Source organism: Carettochelys insculpta, chromosome 12, assembly GCF_033958435.1.
Source record: "Carettochelys insculpta isolate YL-2023 chromosome 12, ASM3395843v1, whole genome shotgun sequence".
NCBI classification, from domain to species: Eukaryota; Metazoa; Chordata; order Testudines; family Carettochelyidae; genus Carettochelys; species Carettochelys insculpta.
Genome location: NC_134148.1, coordinates 5,763,076 through 5,784,079, shown reverse-complemented (window position 1 = coordinate 5,784,079; position 21,004 = coordinate 5,763,076). Strand labels below are relative to the sequence as shown.

Genomic DNA, 21,004 nt, shown 5'->3' with positions numbered 1-21,004 from the left:
TGCAATCGTGGATGGAATTAAGGGCAAAATCGTGGATGGGATTAAGAGGGGAATTGTGGACAGGATTCAGGGTGAAATTGTGGGTGGGATTCAGGGGAATTGTGGGCAGGATTTGGGGGGAATTGTGGCTGGGATTCAGGAGGGAATTGTAACTGGGATTCAGGGGAGAATTGTGGGGGGATTTAGGGAGGAATTATGGGGGAGATTCAGGGGGGAATTGTAGCTGGGATTCAGGGGGAATTGTGGGGGGGATTTAGGGGAATCGTGGCCGGGATGAAGCCGCGGCGGGCTCAGGGCTGGGCCCGCTGGCGGGGGGCGGGGAAGTCCGATGCAGGCCCGGCGCCAGGCGCGGCAGCGGCAGATTTCGGCTCTTCCCTGCCAGTGCCGACACAGGACTGGCTCCTCTGCCGACTCCTGCGGCCGGGCGGGCCGCTCCCAGCGCGGGCCCGGCTCCTCGCCGCACGGGGGCGCTGCCCGCCGCTGGGACTGACGTCAGCCCCGACCGACAGACCGGCCGGCCGCGGCGGGGCGGGGCCAGGCCAGGCCGCACTGCCGCCATCGGAGCCCTCGTGGCGGCGGCGGCGGCGGCGGGAGCGCGGCGCGGTGAGCGGAGCTGGCCCCGCTGCCCTGGTCCCGGGCGCGTCTGAGCCTCCCCCCCCGCTCTGCCCATCGCCCATCCCCCCGGACCCCCCTTCTCCTTCCTCCCCGCCCCTTCCCCACCAAACTCCCCCGCATCCGCCCCCCCTCCCCGCCAGATCACCCCCCCGCTCTCCCCTTCCCATCTCCAGCCCCCAGTACCCCCTCCTGTCCCTCCTCCTGCTCTCCGGCTCTCCCACCCCCACAGCTCCCGACGTACCCGGTACCCCACCATCCCCCCTTCCTCCCCTGCCCTCCCCCACCCATCTCATCCACCATCCCCCCTTTCTCCCCGCCCTCCCCCACCCATCTCATCCCCCTTCTTCCCCTGCCCTCCCCCACCCATCTCATCCACCATCCCCCCTTCCTCCCCTGCCCTCCCCCACCCATCTCATCCACCCCCCTTCCTCCCCTGCCCTCCCCCACCCATCTCATCCACCATCCCCCCTTTCTCCCCGCCCTCCCCCACCCATCTCATCCACCCCCCTTCCTCCCCTGCCCTCCCCCACCCATCTCATCCACCATCCCCCCTTTCTCCCCGCCCTCCCCCACCCATCTCATCCACCCCCCCTTCCTCCCCTGCCCTCCCCCACCCATCTCATCCACCATCCCCCCTTTCTCCCCGCCCTCCCCCACCCATCTCATCCACCCCCCCTTCCTCCCCTGCCCTCCCCCACCCATCTCATCCACCATCCCCCCTTCCTCCCCTGCCCTCCCCCACCCATCTCATCCACCATCCCCCCTTTCTCCCCGCCCTCCCCCACCCATCTCATCCACCACCACCCCTTTCTCCCTGCCCTCCCCCACCCATCTCATCCACCCCCCCTTCCTCCCCTGCCCTCCCCCACCCATCTCATCCACCATCCCCGCTTCCTCCCCTGCCCTCCCCCACCCATCTCATCCACCCCCCTTCCTCCCCTGCCCTCCCCCACCCATCTCATCCACCATCCCCCCTTCCTCCCCTGCCCTCCCCCACCCATCTCATCCACCATCCCCCCTTTCTCCCCGCCCTCCCCCACCCATCTCATCCACCATCCCCCCTTCCTCCCCTGCCCTCCCCCACCCATCTCATCCACCATCCCCCTTCTTCCCCTGCCCTCCCCCACCCATCTCATCCACCATCCCCCCTTCCTCCCCTGCCCTCCCCCACCCATCTCATCCACCATCCCTTCTACCCCTGCCCTCCCCCACCCATCTCATCCACCATCCCCCATTCTTCCCCTGCCCTCCCCCACCCATCTCATCCACCTTCCCCCCCTTCTTCCCCTGCCCTCCCCCACCCCTCTCATCCACCACCCCTTCCCCCACCCTGCTGTTCTGCTCCCCCTTCCCTCGCCCCACTCACTTCCCCCATCCCTTCTCCTCCCCCTCCTGCTGAGCCACACTGTGGTCCCCCCCCAGTGGCCTGGCCATGGAGACTGGTGGGTTCTGTTCCCAGCTGCGTCTCCTGAGCCCACGCTTCCATTACCCAGCATGGTTGAGCGCCTCCTTACATGGCCTGGTGCCCATCAGGGCTGGGGACCAAGCATTGTCTCCCATTGAGAGCCATGACTGCGGCAGGTGCTCAGCACCTCTGGAGACCGCTTGTCTTTATTTCATCTTAGTCCCCCCAGTTTCCTTGGATGGGGGAATGCTTTTTCCTTACCCCCGCACCAGGTGGGAGGTTTCATGTTTACACGCAGCTCTGAGCACCCTGCACGTGGCCAACAGGCTGGGCAGCGGGGCCCTGCAAGAGGGTTTCCGCTCAATTTTTAGCTCCATGGGTGGAATAAATGTTATGTTCACTGAGGCACATGCAGATGCGCACCACCGGTAGAAACATGCTGCCGATGCGCTGCAAATCAGCTGAGCAGCGACTAAATCTCTCCTGGGCGGCTGCCCAAGTGCTCGGCTTACAGGAAACAATGCACTGTGGCCAGGGTGGGGCCGGACAGCGGGATCAAGGTTAAAACAGCTAGCCAGCTAAGTGGTGGTGTTGAGCCAGTGAACCATTTTAACGTCTGTGCCGCTGGGCTGGTACCTGGGGGAAGGCTGTTACTGGTAGGTCAGGAACAGTCCTTTAGTCCTGCTATGAGAATGTGTGGTTCCTTAGAATCTAGAGCATCTCTCCTGTCCACATGATCAGCTCACCTCATCCATCTCCATCTGTGTGTTGGGACCTCCTCCATCCCCGCGTCACCCGTTCTCTCTGCTTCCTTTGCCAAGGATCTGGCAAGCTGTCCCAAGCTGCTCTGCAGTGGGGGTAGGGGAGAATTAACTCTGCCTAACGTTCTCTTCAATTCACTTTTTCTCTCCCCGGCAGTGAAAAATGGAGGAGCTGAATGAGGCACTGGCTTCCAGCTTCGCAGTGTCTCAGGACCTGAACAGCGTAGCAGCCCCGCACCCCCGACTGGCCCAGTACAAGTCCAAGTACAGCTCCTTGGAGCAGGCGGAGAGGAGACGGAAGCTCCTCGAGCTTCAGAAATCGTAAGGGTCCCTTAAGTGATGGCGTTTGCCCCTGGTCCATTTAGAGCAACGCAAGGGCTCGGTCTCTTCCCCTGAACTTTTGGGCTGGGTGTATTATAAATGGTGTTTTGATGTATGGCCTCTGCTCTCTGCCGGCCCCTGTGAGTGTGTCAGCTGCCCTGTGTACAACCCTAGCACATACCGGTGGCTTGGCGCATTTGAAGGTTGGAACGAATGCTCCACAAGGCTTATTGGTGTGCTTAACAGTTAACCGTGTAGCCAGTCAACTCCAGTGGCAGCCCACTGCGCTGGGCCTGGGCAGGCCTGGCTGTAGCAGGGCCGGTTGGAAGGCCCCCACAGCCGTGGCAAGGCAGGATCTTGGTTAAAACAGTTAATCACCTAAGAGCTCTTGTTTAGCTGGTTAACCATTTTAACAGCCCTACTGCTGGTGCTAGCGGGTCAGGAGTGGTCCCTCAGTCCTGCTAAGATAGGGGAGGGCGATAATTTTTTATGGGGGACCACTGTAAGAATTTGGTAAGTGGTCAAGGCTGCGCTCTGCTGTGCCCTTAATGGAGGAGGTGCAGGGTCTGAGGTGGAGGTTGGGAGCAGAAGGGAACTCCGGGTCGGGGTTGGGGTGCAGGAGGGGATGGCATGCCGAATATAGGTTCTGGCTGGGAGGCGCTTACCTTAGGCAGCTCCCAGGCAGCAGCCCAGAAGCTCCCTGCCTGCTGCACCCCACATGTCGCTCAGAGCAGCCAGATACAGGAGCCACGTGCCTCCCCAAGAGGGAGGTGGGGATGTAGAAACTCGGTTAGCTAAATGGAGGGGCCGGCCGGGAGGCAGCGCCAGCCTGGGTAGAGTGGCTCCTGCCTATAGCACTCCTGGGGATGCTGCGGGTGGGGGCTGCTGTGGCCCGGCTGGAGTACCCCCACATCCCCCAGTGGGTGGGGAGCTGCTCCTGTCCCTCCCGGTTATCCATTACCATCCCTGGGGACGAGGCCCTCCGCCCACCATCTGCGCTGCAAGTACGGTCCACGCAGCTCTTATTGGCCGGTTGTACTGTAAGATTGTGCTGGGGGGGGAGGGGCCGTGTGCGAAACCACTCCCACCCCCCAGGGCACATGGCCGTGCCTGCTTTGAGTGGGATGTGGTGGCACGACAGGCAGGGGAGGCTGCCCAAGACTCCTGCTGGGCCATGGGACAGTGGCAGGCTGGAGATGGCGGGTTGGCAGGCTGGCTCTGGGCCACAGGCCTCATTTTGCCCATCCCTGCGCTATGAGAACCTGGAGCGACTTGGAACTCACAGAACGAGACGAATAACTCCACGCGGCATGTCCAAGGGTGTGACCTCAGTGGCGCCTCGCCCGGGGGGGGGCGTGTTGCGAGCCCGCGTGAGAATCGGAGCAGAAATGGAAAGTGGGGCTTCCCTGTGCCACCTGGAGCGTGCTCTGAGGTGCAGCTGTCCTGGCCTGCTCGGGTCTCTTATGGCTGTGTCTTTCCCGAATAAGAATGCCTTGTGACGGGCGTGCGGTTACAGTGTGTTCTACTGGTACCTTGGGCCTGTTAAAGAAGAGGCCAGATGCCTCCAGCATGGAGAAATAGACGTAGGCGTCTCCAGCTCACAGTCTGTGGGTAAAGTTAGAAAACAGTTGTTCTGTTACTCTCGCTAGCAGGTTCCAGCTTGCATGCGGATGCATCTCAAAGGGCACAGCTGACTCCGTGTCCCGTTCCCTCCACGAGCGCCCGCGTTCAGTGCCTTACTTGCTGGGCTCAGGCACAGCATGCCGGGGAGCGTGGGCGGGCGGGCAGGAGGGCGGAAGCAGCCGGGTCACCTTTCAACGAAGGGAATGTGCTTCTCTGTTCTTGCCTCCAGCAAGCGACTGGACTACGTGAACCATGCCAGGAGACTGGCAGAGGATGACTGGACTGGAGCTGAGACCGAGGAGGAGGAAGGCGAAGAGGCGGGCAGGGAGGATATGGAGGTTGACATGAGCAGGAAGCTGCCAAAGCGCTATGCTAACCAAGTGAGCAGGAATACGTAGGGGGGTGGGGAATGTGGTCCATCCAGGGTGAGCACTATGGAGGTACGTGCACGGAGCTCATAAAGCAAATACTCTGCGTATGGGGTAAATTGCAGGACAGAGAGGTGCGTGTTAGTGAAAGAACTCTGCAAGGATTAAGTGTGGGTGGATGGATGCCCGATCCATTGATGAGATCATTATAGGGGCAGTACGTAAGGTGGAGCGAAAGCATTTCCCGAAGTAGCAACAAATGTGCTTACTCTGCGGGATGAACTGGTATAAACGCTGTAACTTGCACCCACAGCTTTCAGTTCCCTGTGAGACTTTCTGTCGTTCCCTGATCATCTCAGGGGCTGCTCAGTGCTACTCAAGAGTTCTGATAGCCACGGACGTGTCCGTTTAGATGCATGGGGCTGTGAACTCTAAGTCACTGGTGCAGATCCAGGCCTGGTTAGATAAAGCAGGGCCGTTATTTGTGTTTCTTGACCGGGAAGTGTGTGTTCGCTTCCCAAGTGTCGTCATTAACGCTCTTGCTATGTAACCCTACAGCTGATGCTGTCTGAGTGGCTGATTGATGTCCCCCCAGATCTGGAGCAAGAATGGATCCTGGTGGTGTGTCCCATGGGGAAAAGGGCATTGATTGTAGCATCCAGGGTAAGGGATTGCGGTGTGTGTCAACCACACAAAGCACAGCAGTGGAACTTTGTGTGTAAATGTGCATCCATCCTAACGAAAACCTAGCAATCCGTGTATTCTGGTAGCCATCTTCTGCCAATGCTGAAAGCAGCCTGATCCTGCTTCCGGGGGTGTTTTGCTGCTGATGTCAGTGGGGGTAGATTGAAAATCATCTATGTCAGGAGGCGTGGTTTCAACACAGTGGTCCCCTGCTGCTAAAACACAGCCCCTTATTGTAAGGTACATGGGACGGGTCTGGGGCTGTGTTTTAAAGCCTTGGATCCAGACAGAGATGTGGCTTGCAGAGTGGCAGCGATGGGGAAAGTTTTGACCTTCTCCCTTTCCCCGCAGGGCTCCACTGCAGCTTACACCAAGAGTGGATTTTGTGTCAACAGGTTCCCCTCCCTCTTGCCAGGGGGGAACAGGCACACTTCGGCAACTGGGAAAGGTAATGATCTGAAGGTTGCCATGAGTGACCTGGGCAGTGAAGATCTCTGTATGTATTTAGCAGGACCAGGCTCTCCTTGTGGCTAGAGGGTAATCCAGTTACCGTGTCTGTTCCTTCCCATTACGATGTGAGAGGTTTGGGGGATTTTATTCCTTCCCCCCCCCCATTTTGAGATCATTGCTCTGGGAAGAGAGATGCTGGATGAACTCAGGCTCACAACCTCCATCTCCTTTTCCCCCTTAATTCAGAGCTGTCTCTGTGTTAACACAAATCCCTCTGCACTGCTAGCCTGTCTCGCATTCCCACGGGTAACGTGCCTTTGTAATGCTGCACAGAGCTGCATTGATTGTGTTATTTAAGAATGTTATGAATGCTTGGAAGACGTTTCCGGTGGATCTGTAGCTTCCCCTTCACAGTTCGGTTCCCCCGCCTAGCAGTCTGGCCTTGATGTTCCCTGACCAATGACAGCGGAATGAGGTCTTTCTTATGCCCCTCCAAGCAAGGACTCTAATACGGTAGCTTCCAAAACTGGAAGGGGAGAGAGGAGATCGTGTCGTGTCATGCTGGGCAGCCCAAGCTGTAGTAAAAGTCCTAATAGTGTCAGAGCTGTAGCATGTAGTCCTGAGTCTGTAGTGCTCCGTGCAGGGATCACTTGTGTTTGTGTACAGATTACACGATCTTGGACTGTATCTACAGCGAAGTGAATCAGACCTACTACATCCTTGATGTGATGTGTTGGAGGGGACATCCTGTTTATGACTGCCAGGTACTGGATCTTTCCTCACCCCAGCCACTGCATGCAGCCTCCTTCGCCCTTGCTGGAGCGAGCCTCGTTGTGTCCCTCCTGCTCTGAATTGTGTCAGATATTGGGGATTTAGGACTCTCCGGTAGGTGGATGCTGTCAGACACCAGAGGAGACTCCCTGGTGTTCAGGATGGATGATCGCAACCAGCGTTCCCTGCAAGTGGAGCACTTGAGCAGCTGCCTAGGAGAGGTTCAGATGCCGCCCAGCTGATTTGCAAAACGCCCACAGCCGCCATAATGTTTTTTTAATTGGTGGTGCACATACCTTCACGCACACAACAAAATTTATTCCACCCGCAGATGGAAAAAAGTAGAGGGAATTCTGGTCACTACCCTGTGTGTCTTCTCTCTGCTCCAGACAGATTTCCGATTCTATTGGCTTCACTCTAAGATACAAGAAGAGGAAGGGCTGGCAGAAAAAAGCAGACTTAATCCAGTAAGTCCGTTGTATCCATGGCAGCGGGAGAGTGCGGGTTTAATTCTGCCATTCAGAACGCTGTGTGTTTTGGCTGGATGGTTGGTTTGATCCTCCATGTGTCACCACTTGGTCACTGAAATGCTGAGATGAGATCTTGTATTCAGGATGTAAACACAACCATTAAAAAGAACAATCAGCCTGCACTTTCCACCCTAAATGCTGGAGGAGATCCCGGCAGCAGGGTATTAACTGAGGGCAGTGCCACTTTCAGCCTCCCTGACTGAAATGCAGAGGCAAAGGAAAACCGGCAAGGTTTCCCCGGGGACAGCATTAGTGTGCATTTGCCTTCCGATAGGAATCCTCTTTTGATGATAAGAAAGAGCCTCACCTGCTGTCTGCAACGTCCTTTCTGGCTGGGGGGTGGGTGAGTTTGAAGCAGGTCATCTGTGCGGAATGCAGGAAGTTGAAGGCGCTGAGGCTGTCCTGAGGCCGGGCTCTGTGCCTTACAGGGTGCCCTCAACTTCCACTCTTCCCACGAGAGATGATGATGGTACGTCCCAGGCCCAAGCCCACTGAGCTCTTCTTTGGAACAGCTGCTCCTCAATATTCTCATTCCTGAAATCCAGGGGGCTACTCATGGGCTTCAAGTTAGTCATGGCCGATCACCACCAGTGTTCCATGTAAGCTGAGGGCTTGGGCAGCTGCCCAGGAGAGATTCAGATGCTGCTCAGCTGATTTGCCGAGCACCCCCAGCCAGAACTGTGTGTTTCTGTTGGTGGTGTACAAGCCTTGGTGCACGTAACAAAATTTATTCCACCCACAGATGGAAAAACTTAGCGGGAACATTGACCTCGCTGCAGGAGGATCTGACGTGGGGTTACTGCAGCACATGTGAACCGTGGTCCCAAGGAGGTTAATAAAGCCCCTCCGCCTGCCCAGGTCTCTGCTGAGTAAACAGAAATATGGAGTTTGTTCCTACAAACTCTTGCTAGTGAGCGTAATGCTCACCGCCCACAAGTAATCCACTTCACTGGGGCTTCTCCGCAACAAGCGTAATACCCACTAGTAAGTCTTTGTAGGACTGGACTCACAGATTGTAAGCTCTGCAGACCTGGGAGGCTGATTTGTGGCGTGCCATGTGCCCCCATGGGGCTCCGAAATGAGTGAGCCAACCAAGGAGAGTTGCATATGGGTCAGTGCTGTGCTCGGAGAGCTCAGTCTGGGGCTAACCTCGCTGCAGGCGTAAATGGTCACATCTCCATTGATTTCAGTGGATACGCATCGTACAACAGTGGCGGATTTCCTCCTTGGCAGTCAGCAGATGCTAACTGTGCTCATGCTGAAATGGGTGTACCAGAAACGTCCCTGAGCTGTCTTTCAGAAAGGGTGGGCACCTGTATGTGCCATCCACCCGAGCTGCAGGCAATCAGCGCCTCTGGACAGTTAAGCTCTGTCACTTTCTGTCCAGAACCCAAAGCTTTGCAGCGCTCGGTGCAGTTCGACGGCCAGTGGAAGGGAGCCTACTGACTGCCTCAATTCTCTCCTATTCTTTCAGTTTAAATTTGTGGGCCTACAGAGTTTCCCCTGCACCCCAGAGAGCCTGTGCAAGGTGCTGGCCATGGACTTCCCCTTTGAGGTAAGAGGGCTGTCTGCCTTTGGTGGAGGGACTGGGAACTGGAGACCAAACTGTGCCTCAGCAAGAGCTGAGCTGAGTGTTGTTCTGAGGCACAGGAGGTGGCTTGAAGGATGCAGAAGAGAAGCTGCATTTCTGATTTTTACTTGGGTGTTGGGGCTTCTGCAGGTGTGCTGGAAACAAGCTCGCCTCCAGCCCTGGAGCAAAGGGTGGCCTTGTGGTCATCAGAGCACTAGGCTGGGACTCGAGAGACGGCAGTCATGTCTGAGCTGTGGCACAGAGACCCTGTGTGACCCAGGACAGCTCATTTTATCCGTCTCTTTTTTTCTTCATCTGTAATTTGCGATAAGAGTCTGTCCCTGTCTCGTGTCGGGAGGACAAATTCCCCTCTTTGAGTTGCTTTGATCCTACGCTGGTGGGGCCAACATATGTATGAAGCTGGACAGAACCATAGAATGCTAGGACTGGAAGGGACCTTGAGAGGTCATCGAATCCAGCCCCCTGCCCTCATGGCAGGACCAAGTACTGTCTCGACCATCCCTGACAGACATCTATCTAACCTGTTCTTAAATATCTCCAGCGATGGAGATTCCACAACCTCCCTAGGCGATTTATTCCAGCGTTTGACCACCCTGACCGTTAGGAACTTCTCATTCTTCTCAAATGCTCCAAGCCAAATGTCTTATTAAATCGTCCGTATCTCTCATGTTCTCTAGATCCCTGTAAGCAATTACAACAAACGCAGAGTGAAACACGCTGATACGCAAATGCTAGATGGGCTGGTAACAATTGACTTTTTGCTGCCTTTTTGTTAAGGCAAGGAGAGCAGTCAGGTCTGGTCAACAAGCCTGAGCCCTTGGAGAAGCAGTGCCAGGCCTTGCTCTGGAATTGTAGGAAACAAAGAACAGGATGCACAGAACATCGACAAAGACGGTTAGTCATTAGGTTCTTGCAACTGTTGAAACTGGAAGAATCTGGCAGCCTGAGTGACGTTTTGTCCCGAAAGCTTAATTCTTCCTAAAACTTCCTAACGGTCAGGGGGGTTAAGCACTGGAATAAATTGCCTGGGGAGGTTGTGGAATCTCCATCGCTGGAGATATTTAAGAGCAGGTTAGACAGACACCTCTCAGGGATGGTCTCTAGGGAGTCTAGACCAGTGATTCCCAATCCTTTTGGCCTCCCCCCCCCCTTGTGATTTTTGGGAGACCCTTTTGCACCCTCCCCCTTCTTTACCATCATCCAACCTCCCCTTTAAAAAAAAACACTCAATTTGTAATTTACAATAAACACAAAATCTTGATATAAAAATGTTATTTACAGTTAAAAATAATCACAAAAACCTTTTCTTCGCCCCCAAATGTAATAAAACATAATTTAATGTCACATAGCAGAAGCAAGTGAATTTAACGTGAAAGATGATGCTGCAGTTTCTTCATAAGTTGGGAAGTTCTAGGAGACTGGCTATGGCCCATCCAGGCTAATGGCACAGGCCACAGCTTGTGGGTGCCCGGTGCAGCCCAGGCTGGCCTCCCACCTGAGCCCTGCACTGCCAGGGCTGCCTGCCGAAGCCACGGGCCAGCTGCCCATGAGCCACCCGCCCGAGCCCCTTCCACCGCCTCCCCCAAAGCCAGGCACCCCCATCTAATCCCATCCTCCTCCTCTCCCCCTCAACCCACACTCACTCACCTTTGCAGGAGGCGGCCAGCTCCACATGAGCCTTTGCCAGCTGCCTGCTTTTTATAGCGGCTGCACCGGGTTGCCCACGTGAAATGGCCGGGGCTGAGAGTCGGAAGCAAGAGCTGGCTCTTTCTTGGAGTAGGGGGAATGATGGGGGTGCCTGGGTCATCCCACAGACCCCCTGGAATTTCATCAGGCCCCCCCATTTGGGAAATCATGCTCTAGACTGTGCTTGGTCCTGCCATGAGGGCAGGGGGCTGGACTTGATGACCTCTTGAGGTCCCTTCCCGTCCTAGCGTTGTACGATTCCTCCTGACACCTCTCCTGGAAAAGAGCTGTTGAACGTAACCCCACCGAAGGAGGAGTGGAAGGTGCCAGGAAGACACTAAAATTCTCAATCAATCTAGAGAGGGAAATTGAGTATCAAACTCCGGTGTACCCGCCACAGTTCTTCCCTAGGATCCCAGCTGCAAAAGGCTGGTACATCAATCTGCTGGTTCGCTGAGCTAACCAGCGTCTGATGTGTCTCTAGGTGTACAAGTTCTCTTTCTAAGCCAGTACTGACACAGAAATAGGTTATCAGGCATTCACAAAATCAGAGTTTCTCAAACTTGATTGCAACGCAACCCCCTTCTGACAAAGGAAATTCCTGCACGGTCCCAGGAGGGGATGGAAGCCTGAGTCCCACTGCCTCGTGGTGGGAGGCCCTCGGACAGGAGGAGTGTAAAATGAGCTTTGTCTCTCAGAGCTGAAGTCCTCGGGATTCAGCTTCAGCCTTGGGAGGTGGGGCTTTGGTGAAAGCCCTGGAGCCCAGCTCATCTAACACCAGCCCTGGTGATGCCATTACACCAGAGTTGTGACCCGCTTTGGGGGTCCCACTCCTGACCCGCAGTTTGAGAACCGCCGCACGGCAGAAAACTGAATGAAGAGTCACCAGGGGGCGCTCATAATGTCCCTGTCATTTATACCCTCCATGGCACAAAAAGAACTAAAACTTGCGTAAGGGCTGCCCAGATCTTGCTTGCTGGTCTGCAGCCTGTGAAAACGAAATGAACGTGCATGTTTGGCTGCTTCAGGAAGGCGAAGGTGAACTTTTCCCATCCATTAATTATGGAGGAAAGTAACAGGCTCGTGAATCTTAAAAGAAGCAACCCTGTAACACCTTAAAGACTAACACATTTATTAGGTAGTGAGCTGTTCTGGGTGAGACCCACTTCTCATTTTCAGATAATCTGAGGAAGTGGGTCTTACCTGGGAAAGCTCCTTACCCAATAAATACATGTGTTAGTCTTTCAGGTGCTACAGGACTGCTTGATTTCTGTGAATCTCTGGACTAACATGGCTGCCCATCTGTGCTTATTAAAATGTTTGCCATCATATGCAAGAGAGAATGAGCTTAGCCTAAGTTTCTCACGCCAAATCTAGGGCCTGATCCAAAAGCCAGTGGGAGTCTTTGAATTTGAGTCTGTTCTTCAGAGATGCTGAACCTGCACATATCTGATGGAGGTGATTGAAAATCCCAGTGAAGTAAATTGGAGCTACAGGTGGAAAATCACAGGCCTCTTTTGTTTTGGTGTCAATGTCTGGGCCTAGCTAGAGGCATTCGCGTTAGAAAATGTTGGCCACAAAAAATAAAATCCCCCTTTACCCATTTCCCCTCCAGTTCAGACTTGTGCAGACAATAACGTTCACCCTCTTTCTGAATCGGCTGGCGTCAGGACAGTGATTCAGTGGAAAGAGACAGACCGCAAATTAAATTTGCTGGAATGAAAGCGGAAGCTGAAATAATTTACAGAAGCTATGCTTGAGAGGACATGACCTGTCTCGATCTAATTCTTGCACCAGCTTCTTGCGTCTCTCCTGGGGTGCTGCTGCTGTGAAATGGAAGGGCTGGAAGTGAAGGTGCTTCCATCAGTTACTTAGGGACTCCCTCCTGCCTCGGGTGGCTGTGACGCTTCTTGACCACGTGCAGTACGTTACCTGGAATGCACTGCGTGCAGCTGTATGACAGTGTGGTTACTTCAGGCGCTCTCTCGTCCTCAGTTATCTCCTTTCCCCCATATGTGGGCTTGCATTTGGCATATTCAGGGATCTTGCCCGAGCAGAACATGACCCTCTTTCCTTTGGTTCATGGTTGATTAACACACAAGTCCTCTGTCCATGGGATTTTTCTACCAGAGCGCCACAATGATCAGTAACTAAGTCATCCTCTCTCCTTTTCATTCATTCTGCACAGTCAGCCTTGCTGCTCTCACACAAATTGCCTGTTAGAGCTATCAGCTTTGCGAAAAGGAGCCCCCCTTCAGAGATTAGGAATTCCCAAGGTGAGGTCTAATCTGACCAAGGGGAATCATCGGAGGGGGTAATCGAAAGTCCTTATTGAGCAAAGTAAATCTAAATGGAAAAGAAACTAATAGATGGCATCAGCCAGCTTCGGTGCAGTTTTAGCAAAATAATAAAGGCCTGATCCGTCAAGGACTGAGGACCTTTAGCAGCCATTGATTTGAGTGGGAGATAAGAAAACTCATTTCCTCCTGGGATTCACTAAGAATGTACTGAGTGTAAGGAAACTGAAGAATCGTGGCTGTTTGGCATCACCACCTCTGACTAATCATTTCCAAGATGTCGTCCTCTTTTAAAAAAAAAAATCCAGTGTGATGTTCTCTCTAGATTAGATTTCAGCAACTCAGGAGAAACTGGCTGAGTGTTTGAAAGCAGCAGGCAGCTTTGGAGAAGGTGGTCATGAAGTGGTAAGAGCTTGTGATTCTAAGGAAGGGAGAGCTGCAAAACAGAGACAGTGGATTTCAAGAAGGCAGACTTCAGCAAACGCAGGGAGTTGGTAGGTAAGATCCCATGGGAAGTGACTCTAAAAGGAAAAAGCAGTTGAAGAGAGTTGGCAGTTTTGCAAAGGGACATTAAGGGCACGAGGAAGCTATGTCACTGCGTCGGAGAGAGAGGCAGTACAGCGAGACCACCTTGGCTTAACCAGGAGAACCTGAATGATTTAAGAACCAGAAGGGAGTCCTCCAAAATTACAAAATTAGGTCAAATTACAAAGGATGAATATAAACAAACAACTCAAGTATGTTGGTGGACAATTAGGCCAAATCACATAAGCTTAAACTAGCAAGAGCCATAAAGAGTCACAAGAAAATGTTGGAAGCTAGAGAGAGACTGAGGAAAGGGTAAGCCTGTTACTCAATGAAGAGGGGAAAAACAGTAACAGAAGAAGTGGAAATGGCAGTGGTTCTCAATGGCATCTTAGTTTTGGTTTTCCCCATGAAGTTTGGTGGCAAATGGATGTCTTACGCAGTGAATGCCTATGATAATGGGGTTGGTTCAGAAGCTAAAATAGGAAGAGAACAAGTTAAAAATCACTTAGACATGTTAGATGTCTTCAAGTCACCAGGGCCCGATGAATACTCAAGAGCTGACTGAGGAGAGAGCTGAGCCACTAACGATTGCCTTTGAAAAGTCATGAAATACAGGAGAGATTCTAGAAGACTGGATAAGGGCAAATGAAGTGCTTGTCTATAAAATGGGGGAAAAGGACAACCCAGGGAATTATGGGCCAGTCAGCTTGACATCTCTACCAGGACAGATAATGGAGCAAATAATAAAGGAATCCATACGCAAATATCTAGAATATAAGAAGATAAGTAACAACATGGATTTGACGAGAACAGATCGTGTCAAAGCGGCCTGATGTCTTTCTTTGATTGGATAGTAAGCCTTGAGGATAAGGGGGAAGCGGTAGATATGGTATATCTAGATTTCAGTAAAGCATTTGAAACAGTCTCGCATGACCTCATTAACAAATTAGGGAAATAAGGCCAATATGGAGCTAAAAGTTGGGTGCGTAACTGCTTGGGTAACCATTTCAATAGCTGCCCAGCCAGGAATGCTTGGGTCGCCATTATCAATGGCTCACAGTCATGTTGGAAGGGCACAACAAGTGGGGTTTCACAGGGATCACTTTGGGGACCAGCGCTTTTCAAGATAATCTGCGGCACAGAGAGTAGAAGTCTTAAAGTGTAAAGTTTGTGGACGACGCCAAGCTGGGAGGGGTTGCAAATGATCTGGACAAACTGGAGAAATGGTAGGAGGTACATAGAATGAAGTTCAATGTGGACAAAAGCAGAGTACTTGATTTACAAAGAAAAACTGAGTTGCACACATACAAAATGGGAAATGGCTGCTCTGGAAGGAGTACAGCAGAAAGGGATCTAGGAGTCATAATAGTCTGCAAGCTAAATAGAAGTCAACAGCATGACACTGTTGCAAAAAAAAAACAACAAAAAACCTCATTCTGGGATGTATTAACAGCAGTGTTGTAAGCAAGACACGAGACATAATTTTCCACTCTACTCTGTGCTGATTAGGCCTCAGTTGAAGTATTGTGTCCAGTTCTGGGCACCATGTTTCAGGAAAGATGTGGAGAAATTGGAGAAGGTCCAGAGAAGAAAAACAAAAATGAGGAGAAGGCTAAAAACATGACTTCTGAGTGAAGAACTGAAAGCTTGAACAGGGACTGTTTATTCTGGAAAAGAGAAGGCAGAGAGGACGTAACAGCTTTCCTGTACCTAAAAAGTTGTTACAAGGAGGAGGAGAAGAAACATTATTTTCCTTAACCCCTGAGGATAGGACAAGAAGCAATGGGCTTAAATTGCAGCAAGTAAGGTTTAGGTTGGACATAAGAAAAAACTGCTTAACTGTCAGAGTGGTTAAATGCTGGAATCAATTGGCCGGGGAGGTCGTGAAACCATCATGGGAGCTGCTCAGACAAACACCTGTCAGGGACATCCAAGTTGGGCATGAGTGCAGAGGACTTGGGGGCTTGCTGCTTTCTCAAGGTTCCTTCCAGTCTTGTAATTCTGCTGTTCCTTGTGTTGCTTTATTTAAAAATCAGCCTGAGGTTGGTTCTGCAGTGCGGGAGCATAGCAACCAAACCAAAACCGCTGATCGCTGCTGATCAGCTGACGTTAGCCCAACATTTGGTCAGTTTCTTCCATGATCTGATGGACGGGACCCATTCAGTATTTAATTGTATTCCTACGAGTCGCACTCTCCTCCTCTTTGTTTTATTTCATGATCTGAAATAATCAAATAAATGTCAAGTTGTTTTACCTTGGAAGCAAAAAGACTGGTGTAAAGCTGGGCAGCATCGAGGTCGAATGTATTTGCTTTTAGATCTCCCTCTCTCTGTCTCTTATAGGTAGATGGGCTCCTCTTCTACCACAAGCAGACCCACTACAGCCCCGGCAGCACCCCGCTGGTGGGCTGGCTCCGACCCTACATGGTGTCAGACATCCTCGGTGTGACCGTGCCAGCTAACCCGCTAACTACCAAACCAGAGTACGCCGGGCACCAGCTCCAGCAGATCATTGAGCATAAGAAGAGTAAAAAGCTGGCAGGAGAAGAGGGAGGCTTGAGCGCCAAGGAGGTGGCTGAGAATGGACGTTACGAGTTGGAACACTTGTCTACCCCTCAGCTGTCCGGGTCTCCCAGCAGCCGAGGAGAGACAGCAAGCCAGATGGAGAGCTAGACTGCCATAATGGGGTGGCTTTGCTGAGGGGTGAGTGTGGGGCCCACGTGGTGCAGCTGCCTTTTAGTCCATTGCTGGTAATCTGCTGTAAGGATTGCAGCCTGCATCAAACTGCCTGGTTATTCATTTAGCACCTGCTCCTGTTGAAGGCGGTGGCGAAACTCCATCCCGGGAGCAGCATCCAGGTCTCTTTTGCCTGTTTGTAAACTGACCTCCAAATACCAGGCTGCAGACACACCTCAGTAGGCTGAAAGCCTGGGGCATTTCCATCTCCAGTCCAGTGGTTTGCCTTTAAAGGCCCTTCAATTACAGTTCTGTGGTCCGTCTGATTTCAGAAGGTTGCATTACAAGTCTGGAATCTGAAGGCTTTATGTTCGACACCCACACGTAACTGAGAAACAATTTCCTTCCATGAGAACAAGCCCCTGGATCCAAAAATGGCTGTGTGCAAAAAGAGCTCAGCCTAATTTCATTTTCTGACCTTTTTGCAAGAGGGGAAATGCCCAAGTCAGGTTGACACTTTTTTTGGTTCAACATGCAGAATTAAATGTTCCATAGAATATAAATTCTTCAGTGTCTCTTGCCCGTTATCTGTATGATAATCTGTATTACATCTTCTAGAATTATATTTAAAAATTAGCTACCTTGAGAACAGACAGCTTATAGCACTGACAGACACCTGTGTGTAGGGTTGAGTTTCACAACTTTCTTACTAGAACTGAATCCTTACCTGATATTCTCCCTGCTAGTCCAGTCCCTACCATTTTTTGTATGCAGACTGTTGGCTGCTTTGATATGTACCAGGGGAGGTCTACACAGAAGCTCTCAAATGGACCCCGCAAGGAAAATGCAAGGGGAAGACCTTGGCCAATATGAAGAAGGTCTACTCAGACTGAAGGACAACAATGGGGTTACTTCTGGGGTCAGCTAGAAGCTTTGTCCCAAGATAGATTGAAGTAGAGGAAACCTGTAGATGACTTCTCCTGCACCTGGAGTACCAGGGTTTAAAGAAGAAGAAGGTCTACACAACAACCCAAGAGCTATGCCGCTGTTGTGGGGGCACTCAGTAATGCAGCTGAAGGATGTCGATTGCTGTACGAAACCACTCTGCAGCTACCATAAGGTTTAGGTCAATGTAACTAACACCCAGCTCCCTCTTTGGTTGCCCAAGCTTGGTTTTCACTGGCAAGAAAAGGCGAGTATGTTGTGCCACAGGTTTGGACTCTAGCCAGTAAATGAGTTATGGTTCCAATCAGCCCATTCAAGTTAAAAGATGTGGATGAAATTTCATACTGTAAATACCCTTGCGGGTGAGGTACCTGATTCTCCATGAGGATGCACGTGCTTGGTTATGACGAGAAATCACAGTATACAGTAGGTGCTGAGCACCCTGAAACCAGGAATGTTTCTTTATGCGTAGACAGTAGATCCATTTATGTACTCTCCCACCACCCCCATTGTTCCCAGAAAGTGATAGCTTCTGTGCCAAGACGTGGGTGGCCAGTAGCAGTTTGATTGTAGAGCTGATATTGATAATACAAGTGGGCAGCTGGAGCTGTAATAACTACACTGAGAACTCAGCCTGGAAGAGAGCGTTGACCTGCTGTCCCCCTTCATTCACATACAAACAGGAAGTCATACCATGGATGTGTGAATGATTTTGGTCGTTAACATGTGGCTTGAATATGCTGCAAACATCTTCAAACTGCTGTTTATTATTCGTGTGAAACAACTGAGGGGACCCGTGGTCCCCCCTTCCCTTCCCACTGCGGGATGGAGAAAGTCTGAGAGGTAATAAGCGTGAGACCTGCTTTAGCCTAAACCAGTGACAAGTTTGGCTTTTAAATTGCCGCTTGTGAACTGTCAAAGCAGGTCTCATTTTGGTATCGCTGGGCTTCAGGGTAGGGGACAGCAGATCGCTAAGTTCCCTGAAAGTGGCTTTGTGTGTGCGGAAGTTCTGCAGCCACTGCTGATTGTCCCAGACCTCCAAAACCATGCGGTCCCACCAGCGTATGCTGGTTTCATGTCTCCAGATCTGGCACTCCGCTGCATGCAATGATAGTGGTTTTCACGTATCTAAAAAGGTGTCATAAGGAGGAGGGAGAAAACCTTGTTCTTCTTGGCCTCTGAGGATAGAACAAGAGGCAATGGGCTTAAACTGCAGCAAGGGAGGTTTAGGTTGGACATTTGGAAAAAGTTCCTAACTGCCAGAGTGGTCAAACAGCGGAATAAATTGCATACGGGGGTTGTGGAGTCTCCATCGCTGGAGATATTTAAGAACAGGTTAGATAGATGACTATCAGGGACGGTCTAGACAGTACTTGGTCCTGCCATGAGGGCAGGAGGCTGGACTTGATGACCTCTCATGGTCTCTCCCAGTCCTAGCATTCTATGATTCTTCAGGGCAGCCAGCAGCTCTGCATTCTTGTTCTCCAGCCCTTCAATGCCATCCGAATCATCCGCATCCACCTCATCTTCCCACTGGCTCTGTCTATTAAAATACCGCTCAACACTTTGGGAAGCGGCTGTAACACACTGCGCAACAGCTCTAAGCAATTCAGGATCCATGCTAGCACCATGCAGCAGCGTGAGCCGGGGGTGGCTTTGGGAAAATTGGCCCAGAATTGGTGTGAAATTCCTTGGGCTGTTTGCTTTTCAGCAGCCGGAGAATGGGAGGATTGCACTCTGGGATGGTGACATCAGACACCCACAAGCACTCGCGGCACATTTGAAAAATCCCAGAATGCCGGAGGGCTGTAGGCGCTGTGGGATAGGTACCCGCAATGCATTGCTGACAGTCGATGCTAACGCTAAGGCGATGGGGACACGCTATGTTGACTTTCTGGACATTTGCGGACACTCATCTTCAACTTTATAAAATCAAGTGGTAAAAAGTCAACTTCAATGAATTCGACTTTATTTTGTAGTGTAGACATTGCCTAAGTAACTCATTCCAGTGCTTCATCACCACCTCCAGTGAAATAGTTTTTCCTAACATCCAACCTACATCTCCCCCACTGCAATTTGAGACGATTGCTCTTCATTCTGTCATCTGTCACCACTGAGAACAGCCTCTCTCCATCCTCTTTGTAACCCCCTTCAGGCAGTTGAAGGCTGCTTTCAAAGCCCCCCCTCACTCTTCTCTTCTGTAGACTGAACAAGCTTAAAACTCTCCTCATAAGTCCTGTGCTCCAGCATCCTAATCATTCTTGTTGCCCTCCACTGGACCCTCTCCAATGCATCCACATCTTTTTTGGAATGGGGGCCCCAGAACTGGACATGATATTCGAGGTGGGGCCTCACCAGTGTGGAATAAAGGGGAATAATCACTTCCCTAGATCTGCTGGCAAAGCTCTTATGAATGCAGCCCAATGCTGCATTAGCCTTCTTGGCTAGCAGGGCACATTGTCCAGCTTCTCATCCACTGTAATGCCCAGGTCCTTTTCTGCAGAATTGCTGCTTAGCCAGTCAGTCCCCAGCCTATAGCAGTGTTTGGGATTCTTCCGTCCCAAGTGCAGGACTCTGCAGTTGTCCTTGTTAAACCTCATCAGATTCTTTTGGGGCTTTTTTTGGCCAAATCCTCCAGTTTGTGTGGGTCACTCTGGATTTTATCCCTCCAAATCCACCTCTCCCTCAGCTTAGTGTCATCCACAGACTTGCTGAGGGTGTAATCCATCTCTTCTTCCAGGTCACTAATGAAGATGAAATGAAGTGCTAATTTATTCAATCATTCAGGAATCCAGATCTAAGGCTGTGCATCCCTGGCTGCTTGCTTTGGGGAAAGCTGCAGCTTTTGTTACTGGCCTTCACAGAGGCCCTCCAGAAAAGTGGGGAGGGAAATACAGTAGGAGGAGTGGGTCTGTCCCACGAAAGCTCACCTAATAAACCATTTTGCTAGTCTTTAAAGTGCTACTTGACTGCTTTTTGTTTTGATAGTGTATAGACTAGCGCGGCTTCCTCTCTGTCGCTATTCAGCTGTGATAATGTAACTGTCTGCTGGGAACCTGCTAAGGCAGTGAGAATGAGGTAGCCGAGGAATGTTGTGGATCGCTTGTGAGAACACAATGCCAAACCCCAATAAAACAGAGCTAGCCCAGACGCTAGGGGGTGGTCATCTTTACTGCGGTGATGAGGCTGCCGCCAAAGTCCAGCTCAGAGCATCATAAGTCAGCGGGATCTTCTGCCTCCGCAGAGAACATGGAGATAGCTGCCCAGCACTCCATTTTCCAGCACAAGTATCAAGAGGAGCAGCCATGTTAGTCCGTATCTGCAAAAACAAGAAGTCGTCTTGTGACACCTTCTAGAGTAACAGATATTTTGGAGCATGAGCTTTCGTGGGCAAGGACCCGCTTCGTCAGATGTGAGCAATAGTTTCAAGTGTGCATCTGACAAAGCAGGTCTTTGCCCACGAAAGCTTATGCTCCAAAATATCTGTTATTCTATAAGGTGCCACAGGACTTCTCGTTGATTTTCCTGCATGTTAAATACAAACTCTCCAGCTGCAGGCGAGTTGCCAGTGCAACCCTTGTCAGCAGAACAAAACATCCACTCCTGCCGCAGCTGCTGAGGCCAGTTGGAATACAGCTTTCTGCAGGAGCAAACCCTGTTGCAATAAACAGAAGCAGCGCACAGCACCTAACATGAGAAGAGCTCTGAATCAAAGCTCTGAAGACATGCTTAGAAGATCCTTTAACATCGGGCT

The 21,004-nt window shown here is 51.6% G+C and overlaps 1 protein-coding gene across 3 annotated transcripts; it reads left to right on the top strand.

The window, feature by feature from the left end:
- Positions 1–517: 517 nt before the first annotated feature.
- Positions 518–20,280, top strand: SNUPN (snurportin 1). Of its 3 annotated transcripts, none has more exons than XM_075007072.1 (9): positions 518–603; positions 2,939–3,102; positions 4,955–5,105; positions 5,652–5,756; positions 6,129–6,225; positions 6,894–6,991; positions 7,388–7,465; positions 9,003–9,083; positions 19,991–20,280. In XM_075007072.1, exons 2-9 carry the CDS (start codon positions 2,945–2,947, stop codon positions 20,018–20,020), a joined length of 798 nt encoding a protein of 265 aa, XP_074863173.1. In that variant the 5' UTR covers positions 518–603; positions 2,939–2,944; the 3' UTR covers positions 20,021–20,280. The 3 variants fall into 3 exon arrangements, with proteins under 3 accessions (XP_074863173.1, XP_074863171.1, XP_074863172.1); XM_075007070.1 differs by lacking the exon at positions 19,991–20,280 and adding an exon at positions 15,973–16,871; XM_075007071.1 differs by lacking the exon at positions 19,991–20,280 and adding an exon at positions 15,948–16,242.
- The last annotated feature ends 724 nt before the right edge of the window (positions 20,281–21,004 follow it).

Excerpts from the sequence above, each read along its gene's own strand:
- SNUPN (XM_075007070.1), top strand. The coding sequence starts at position 2,945 with ATGGAGGAGCTGAATGAGGCACTGGCTTCCAGCTTCGCAGTGTCTCAG. Across the intron at positions 5,106-5,651 it reads CAAAGCGCTATGCTAACCAA|CTGATGCTGTCTGAGTGGCT; the intron begins GTGAGCAGGAAT and ends GTAACCCTACAG. Across the intron at positions 5,757-6,128 it reads CATTGATTGTAGCATCCAGG|GGCTCCACTGCAGCTTACAC; the intron begins GTAAGGGATTGC and ends CTTTCCCCGCAG.